This window comes from Lucilia cuprina, chromosome 3 (genome assembly GCF_022045245.1).
Source record: "Lucilia cuprina isolate Lc7/37 chromosome 3, ASM2204524v1, whole genome shotgun sequence".
Lineage (NCBI taxonomy): Eukaryota > Metazoa > Arthropoda > Insecta > Diptera > Calliphoridae > Lucilia > Lucilia cuprina.
Genome location: NC_060951.1, coordinates 63,714,924 through 63,723,659, shown reverse-complemented (window position 1 = coordinate 63,723,659; position 8,736 = coordinate 63,714,924). Strand labels below are relative to the sequence as shown.

Below are 8,736 nucleotides of genomic sequence, written 5' to 3'. Positions count from 1 at the left end.
TAGAGTGAATTATGGACTCATGTTCATAAAATTTGGTATAAAGTATATATAAAACTTATGTGTGTCGAACATCTCGCTGACTTGTCTGAGGTCTATGGCCCATTCTCAATATCAAACTAACCTTACTTATAAGAAATTTTCGTAGAAAATTAACCCTTTATATAAATATACATTTTTTCATAAAATTTTAAATACAAAACAGGAAATACAGCGAATACACAAGTTACGAATTCGCTCAAACCACTGACAAGGACTGTCAATTGTTTGACAGCAGACATATTGTAAAAACAAATACCAGACGTTAGTTTGATCTCATCGGAGAAGCAACGATCATTGCGGTAAAAAAATAAAAACTCAGTGAAAAATCAACAATACAATCTAAACAAAACAATTAAAAATAAATATGTTTATCAACTATAAATAATTAAACGTAAATAACTATTTAATAAAGTAATAAACAATACGATACAAATTGTATATTAAACAATAGAAAGAACTACTACACCAATAATAGCTAATGATAAAGCAGCAACAAAAAGTATTTATTAAAATAAAAAAGAAAAAATATTAAAGAATTAAAAAAAATATTACAAAAATTAATTGAGAATTAGGTGGAATACAATTTTAAGTTACCTGTAATATTATAAAATTTCGGTGTCATTAGAGGCTTAATTAGAGGATTAACAAATGTCTTCGATAAGTTCTGCTTATTATAATGCGTCTTCAACATCAGAAAAGGCTGGTACCAGAACTGATCCTTCTATGTCGCCTACAATCAACATTGATTTCGAAACCGGTGATGGCTCAAATATTATATGTCCATATGTTGATTTTTGGGAAATTTCTTTCCGAGAGGTTTTTTTTAATAGACATTGTTGTTCGTTATTAACTTTTAACTAATGCCTTTGCAGAAAGTGGGTCGTGGTACTTTCGGTGTGGTCTACAAGGCGGTTTGGCGTAATTTTTATGTGGCCGTTAAGGAATTTGATCATAAGAGTGAAGAAAAGCCCATCGTAAGAGAAATAAAACAACTGTCAAGGGTTAAGCATCCCAATATTATTGCTTTGTTTGGCATATCTGCCAATCAAAATTCAAATTATATAATCATGGAATATGCCGAAGGTGGTTCATTGCATCAATTTTTACATGGTAATGTTAAGCCATACTATTCAATGGCTCATGCCATGAGTTGGGCACGTCAATGTGCAGAGGTAAATAAAAATTCAATTACTTTCAATAGACTTTAAGAAAATTATATATGTTTTTACTCCTAGGCCGTTGCCTATATGCATGCTATGAAGCCGAAACCTCTAGTACATCGGGATTTGAAACCGCTCAATCTTTTGCTTGCCGATAGGGGAAGATATCTAAAAATATGTGATTTTGGTACAGTTACCGATCTTGTGACCATCATGACTAATAATAGTGGTTCTGCAGCCTGGATGGCACCAGAAGTATTTGAGGGTTCTAAGTATACTGAAAAATGTGATGTATTCAGTTGGGGCATTGTGTTGTGGGAGATAATAGCTCGGGAAAAACCCTTTAAAGATTTCGATAATGCATTTTGCATTTTATGGAAAATACACAAAGGAGAACGACCACCACCAATAAGCGATCTACCAGAACCCATAAAACAATTAATGAATTCATGTTGGGCTAAAACACCAGAATTAAGACCCTCTATGCAATGTGTGGTAGATAAAATGAATATATTAATGCAAGCATTTCCGGGAGCAGATGAACCCTTAAATTATGAATTTAGTAATCAGCAGGTTTTTATGTGTATATAAACCAGAAGAAATCATAAACTAATATATGTATAATGTTTTTCTATAGATTGTTAGTGACAATGAGTCGATAGATGAAGAATATTCTTTAGACTCTTACAATAGCAATCCTTTTATGAATTCACCATTAACCAGATCTAATGCTTCACTTATCTCTGCTTGCTACAATGTACACGAAGAACATTATTATGGTCCTTCTACTCAAAAGATCTATAAAGACTCTTTTGAAGAGAATTTCTCAAATAAAGAAGTTAATTAGTAAGATTTTTTAAAACTTTAAATAAATTGTTTTTCAAATTTCAGAATCCGGCGGATCTTACGGATAGTAGTTTGACTGCAACTAATGGTAAACTGCAAACTTTTAAAATTAAGCAAAAATCAAAGAAATACAAATTTAAATTATAATCACAAATAGAAATACCCAATTTCAAGCTAAACACCAATGATAACGATTCCGAAACATGGCATGAAATGTTGGATCCGGGCTTACAACCTGAACTACCCATACAAGATAATCAGGAGTCACAAGAAATCTATGAAGAACATAAACGTTTAGCCGAAGAATATTTAATACTAGAAACGAAATTATATTTTGCCGAAAACTACTGTGAAACGGAAACGCTTAAAATGACGCCTGAAGAGAAAAACGAAATGAACGAATTATTGCAGAAATTAAGGGAAAAAGTAAAACTCACAAAAGTAAAAAAATTATTTAAAATTAATATATTTTTTTTTTCTTAATTTTAGGAAAGATTATTGGAACTTTATAATTACTTAAAAAGTACCCAAATAATGAACGAAAAACCTAAAGTTGAAGAATATGCAAATCAATGTAGTATTGATTCAACTGATAGTTGGGTGCTTATTTCTGATAATAACGTAACGGCTGAAAAAGAAAAAAAGATTACATTTTTAAATGAATATATTTAAGAACCTCAAAAACTCGTAAATAATAAGTATGAATGTATAGTCGGTTATGGCCGACCATATGATATCCTACACCAGTTAAGAATTTAGATTGTATTAAGATAATAAAGCATTTAATTTGCTTTTCTTCCGTAATTCGGGAATATTTCAACTTATTGTTGACCAAACGAGATTTTCGTACCTTTTGATAGAGGAATTTACGTCTCCTTCAAAGGTATTTATGCAGAATTTAATCGTGTTTAAAAGTAAATTTAGACCTCCATTTTTATTTTCTGAAGAGGAGTTTGTATGAAGATAAAGGTCAAATGAAGCACTTTTATTATAAAAATATGTAGTGTAACTTAAACTTCTATAAAACTAGGTTTTGCCAATTTTCTCTTCGAGTGGTACGGTTTTAAGGAGGCTAAGCGAAATAATAAACTATTTCCTTGGGTCAAAAAACTTGTTCGAATTTCATCAAATTATCTTAAAAATTGCGACCTGCACCGTGTTCAAAGCTTTACATGGACACACAGACAGACGGACAGATTGACTGACATGTAGTTAAATCGACTGAGTCGATATGTACTCTATAAGTTGGGTAAATTACCAAACTTTTTGGGCGTTACAAACATCAAAACAAACGCATAATACCCTCCCCATTATGGTGGTGTAAGATATAAAAACAAATCCAGAGAATCATGTTTGCATGTCAATTTATTTTACTAGATTAATCTCTGATTCGAATTAAGGGATACATGCATGTCATGAAACCTAAGCCTATTGTACATCGATATAAAACCGCTTAATCTGTTGCTCACCGATAAGGGAAGATGTGGTTTTATAAACAAATGTGGTTTTATAGACAAATAATAAAGGTTCTGCTGCCTGAATGGCACCAGGGAGATAAAAACGCATAAAAACCCGTTGTAACCCTCTGCATTTTGTGAAAAATTTATAAAGGTGAATGACCATATCGAAAACCCGTAAAACAACTGATGAGTTCTTTTTGGGTTAAAAATCCGGACTGAAACCCTTCTATGGAATATGTGGAAGGGCAAATTAATATGTTAGTGCTAAAATTTTCCGGAGCAGATGAATTTCTAAATTATAAATTTTTTCGTTCGAAGCACTAAGTAACATTGTATGGTTACTTAAGTACCTCTTTGTAAGCGAGCGTGTAATCAAAGGATAACACAAGTCAACAAAATAGAACTATTTTGCGTGCCTTTTAAATAAAAATAGCTTATTATATGTATTTCCATACGCTGAGTTCAAAAATCATTATTAAATTATTCGGTTAGCTCTAGTTTTTAAGATATTGCAGTTTTTGTACAGACAATATTTACGCCGCTATTTTAAAGATTTTACTAAATTTTGCAGAACTGGAACTAAATTCCTAAAGTTGTTTTTAAGAACAATCTACAAAGCTTTTTTGTTTTATCGTTATAACAATACTTTAGGCTAAATTTATTGAAGTTTTTCCATAAAGTACTACCAACACAAACCAATAATAAAATTTTTCGGTTAAAACTGGAAATTCATAAAAAACGCAATGAAATATTTCGGATTGAATTCAACTTTTATTTCTTATTTTTACACGCCCATGAATGAATTCAAAATATTATACAATTCACAATCAGTGTTGTAACGTTGTATGTCGTACGTTTTTACTATTCTTTTGATTTTGTGTCAAAACATTTTGTCGGCGAAATATTAATGACGTATGATGATACAACAATACCATATTGTAAAAAGAAATCAAACTCGTTTAGCCTTAATTAATTTTATAAGGATTAACCGAAAAAAAAGTAAAATTTTCAACTTGTAGGATATCCAAGATATCCTGTAATAACTGTCATCATGATTATACGCTAATAATAGGTAATTTTATGTTGATTATCATGTTGTTGAATAACTCCATGAGTAAAAACTACCAAGAAATGTCTTAAATTAGGTTTTTACAAAAACCACAATATCTTGGAAACTAGAATTATATCATTCTTACGAATTTACATAGAAACTTATTTGATAAAGAAAGATATTATTTTATTAAGTATTATTATCATTTGCTTTTTCATATGTATGTAGAAACGCCCTTAACAATTAAGTTGTAGGGTTCTATAAATCGACTTTCGAATAATCGAACAATCGACTTTTTGTCGAAAAAAGTCGAAGTCAACTATTTTGTTCCAAAAAAATCGATAACTCGACTATCGTCTATGAAAAAAGTCGAAAAGTCGACTTTGTAAATAAAAGTCGGAAAGAGTCGAAAAAAGTCGAAAAAAGTCGAAAAAAAGTCGAAAAAAGTCGAAAAAAGTCGAAAGTCGAAAAAAGTCGAAAGAAGTCGAAAAAAATCGGAAAAAGTCGAAAATAGTCGGAAAAAGTCGAAAATAGTCGAAAAAAGTCGAAAAGTCGGAAAAAGTCGAAAAGTCGACTTTTTATAAAATATTAAAAGTCGAAAAATCGACATTTAATTAAATGAAAAAAGTCAAAAAATCGATTTTTAACTAAATGCAAAAAGTCGACTTTTCATAAAATGCAATAAGTCGAAAAGTCGACTTTTCATAAAATGCTAAAAGTCGAAAAGTCGACTTTTCGTTTCAACTATAGAACCCTATTAAGTTGTATATGTGACAGATTTATAACTGTATATCCGATCTTCACTTGTGAACTGTTTGACAGTTGACATATAGCAAAAATATAAACAAATAAACGTTAGAAAAAACTCCTTTAAAGCAAAGCAAATTTCATATCGGAAAAAAATTAAAAATATAAGAAAGATAAATTTTTCTTTCTTATATTTTAAAAAAAAAGTTTAAATAATAAAAAATTAAAATAGCAAATAAATATTTTATTAAACAATCAATAAAATATTTTAAAGCTTGAACAATAAATTTTAATGAATCAGCAGTAAAAATATATATAAAAATAAAACAAATATATAATTATAACTAATAAGAACAAGCTGAATATTTATTAAAATACTTATTACAAGAAAACAAAAATAGTTTATGATTAAGCAGTAATAAATTTATAAAAATAAAATAAAAATATATAAAAAAGTATAAATTATATTAAAAAAAAATTACAATTATTGTATTTGATAAGGGATTTACAAATGGAACCTACAAAAACTGCTAATAATAATGCGTCTATAACATCAGAAGATACTGGTGTCAGGACTTTAATATCAGAAGATACTGGTGCCAGGACTGATCTTTCTATAACGTCTCCAATTAACATCAATTTCTACACAGATGATGGCTTTAATATTCGATGTCCATATGTAGATTTTTGGGAAATTTCTATAAAAAAGGTTTATTTTATTATATTTAAAGACAAGTTTGTTTACAATTAACTATAAATCGTTGTATTTGTAGAAAATTGGACGCGGCACATTTGGTGTGGTCTATAAAGCGGTTTTACGAGATAAAAATGTAGCCGTTAAGGAATTCGATCAGAAAACTGAGAAAAAAATAATCGAAAGAGAGATAAAACAATTATTTAGGATAAAACATCCCAATATTATTGCTTTGTATGGTATATCTAATAATGAAAATTCAAAATATATTATAATGGAATATGCCGAAGGTGGTACATTACATCAATTTTTGCATGGTAATGTAAAGCCGTACTATTCGATGGCTCATGCCATGAGTTGGGCCAGCCAGTGTGCCAAGGTATATAGTATAGATATCACTTTTATTAAAATTTTACAATAATTACATTTTTATCCTTCTAGGCTCTTGCCTACATGCATGCCATGAAACCGAAACCTCTAGTACATCGGGATTTGAAACCGCTCAATCTTTTGCTTGCCGATAGGGGAAGATATCTAAAAATATGTGATTTTGGTACAGTTACCGATCTTGTGACCATCATGACTAATAATAGTGGTTCTGCAGCCTGGATGGCACCAGAAGTTTTTGAGGGTTCTAAGTATACTGAAAAATGTGATGTATTCAGTTGGGGCATTGTGTTGTGGGAGATAATTGCTCGGGAAAAGCCCTTTAAAGATTTCGATAATGCATTTTGCATTTTATGGAAAATACACAAAGGAGAACGACCACCTCCAATACCCGATCTACCAGAATCCATAACACAATTAATGAATTCTTGCTGGGCTAAAACACCAGAATTAAGACCTTCTATGCAATGTGTGGTAGATAAAATGAATATATTAATGCAAGCATTTCCGGGAGCAGATGAACCCTTAAATTGTGACTTTATGTATCAAGAGGTATTTATTCTTATATATAGATAAAACAGTCCAAATCAAATCTATTATTTTATACATACATGTACATATATTATTATTATTTTCAGTATTTTAGTGATAATAGGTCTTTAGGGGAAGATACTTTAGATTCTTCTAATTGCAATGCAATCGATAATGCAACATCATCTAGACTTAAAGTTTCTCGAAATTTCCAATTATCCACAATGCCATTTAACATAGATAAGGAGGTCACTGAGACTTTAACATCTGCAGAGACTAGTGCCTTGTCCGATCCGTCTTTGCCGCCCGCTATTAACATTAATATCGAAATCAATGATGGCTTAAATATTTTATGTCCATATATTGATTTTTGGGATATTAATTTGGAAGAGGTTTATTTCATTTAGTTAAATTTTAAGACAACAATGTTGTTAACTTAATACACCACCTGCCTTTTCAGGAAGTTGGACGTGGTACTTTCGGTGTGTTTCACAAGGCGAGTTGGGGTGATCGTTATGTGGCCGTAAAGAAATTTAATAGCAACTCTAAAATAAATGCCTTCGAAAGGCAAATAAAACAATTTTCAAGGGTTAAGCATTCCAATATTATTGCTTTCTATGGCATAACCACCAATGAAAAGTCAAACTATATGATTATGGAATATGCCGAAGGTGGTTCATTGCATCAATTTTTACATGGCAACGAAAGGCCATACTACACTATGGCCCATGCTTTGAGTTGGGCACGACAATGCGCACAGGTAAAATAGATTTAAATGACCTTAATTTAACTTTACGAAAATTTTATGTTTTCTACCTTTTAGGCCGTTGCCTACATGCATGCCATGAAACCTAAACCTCTTCTACATCGTGATTTGAAACCGCTTAATATGTTACTCACCGATAAGGGAAGATGTCTGAAAATAAGTGGTTTTGGTACAAGTAACGATCTTGTAACCATAATGACTAATAAAAGAGGTTCTGCTGGCTGGATGGCACCAGAAATTTTTGAAAGTTCTAAGTATACAAAAAAGTGTGATGTATACAGTTGGGGCACTGTGTTATGGGAGATGATAGCGCGAGAAGAACCCTTTAAAGATACCGGTAATCCATATGGCATATTGTGGAAAATATATAAAGGAGAACGACCACCTCCAATAGATAATCTACCAGAACCTATCGAACGGCTAATAAATTCTTGTTGGGATAAGAAGCCGGAATTAAGACCCTCCATGGCGAATGTGACAGAGAAAATGGATGCCTTAATGCAAGAGTTTCCGGGAATCGATGAACCTCTATATGATTAGATTATAAATAAACAGGTATTTACACAAATGTCGGAGAAGAAATCGAACATATTCTTATATAGATATCTATGTACATCTATTATTTTTCTACAGATTCTGAGTCCGCAGGAGATTGTTATACTCCTGAAAATTAAAATTTTTAGTAATGTTTCGAATTTTTAGTGAAAAATCGTGGTGAAGTCGGATTATATTATATGAAAATAAGTAAAAATTTAATTTTAAATGACAATCATAATAATTAACAACTAAAAATAGTTTTCATCAATATTAAATAGTTTTTTAATAAATTTTCATTAAAAAATTATATTTTTATTAAATTATTGTAATTTTAAGTAGGGTTCTATAAATGGACTTTGGAATAATCGAACAATCAACTTTTTGTCGAAAAAAGTCGAAAAGTCGAAGTCGACTATATTGTTCCAAAAAAGTCGATAACTCGACTATCGTCTATGAAGTCGAAAAGTCGACTTTGTAAATAAAAATCGAAAAAAGTCGAAAGAAGTCGAAAAAATCGG

The 8,736-nt window shown here is 30.7% G+C and overlaps 2 protein-coding genes across 3 annotated transcripts; both read left to right on the top strand.

The window, feature by feature from the left end:
* Window positions 1–231: 231 nt before the first annotated feature.
* On the top strand, window positions 232–2,849 carry LOC124419124 (mitogen-activated protein kinase kinase kinase 7-like). Of its 2 annotated transcripts, none has more exons than XM_046947529.1 (7): window positions 232–855; window positions 912–1,211; window positions 1,275–1,772; window positions 1,837–1,956; window positions 2,091–2,133; window positions 2,203–2,471; window positions 2,535–2,849. In XM_046947529.1, exons 1-7 carry the CDS (start codon window positions 688–690, stop codon window positions 2,715–2,717), a joined length of 1,581 nt encoding a protein of 526 aa, XP_046803485.1. In that variant the 5' UTR covers window positions 232–687; the 3' UTR covers window positions 2,718–2,849. The 2 variants fall into 2 exon arrangements, with proteins under 2 accessions (XP_046803485.1, XP_046803484.1); XM_046947528.1 differs by having other exon boundaries at window positions 233–855; window positions 1,837–2,037.
* A 2,965-nt stretch (window positions 2,850–5,814) lies between these two features.
* LOC124418809 (serine/threonine-protein kinase STY17-like) lies at window positions 5,815–8,384 on the top strand. The gene is made up of 7 exons (XM_046946305.1): window positions 5,815–6,012; window positions 6,077–6,376; window positions 6,439–6,936; window positions 7,023–7,307; window positions 7,376–7,675; window positions 7,739–8,236; window positions 8,315–8,384. Exons 1-6 carry the CDS (start codon window positions 5,815–5,817, stop codon window positions 8,219–8,221), a joined length of 2,064 nt encoding a protein of 687 aa, XP_046802261.1. The 3' UTR covers window positions 8,222–8,236; window positions 8,315–8,384.
* The last annotated feature ends 352 nt before the right edge of the window (window positions 8,385–8,736 follow it).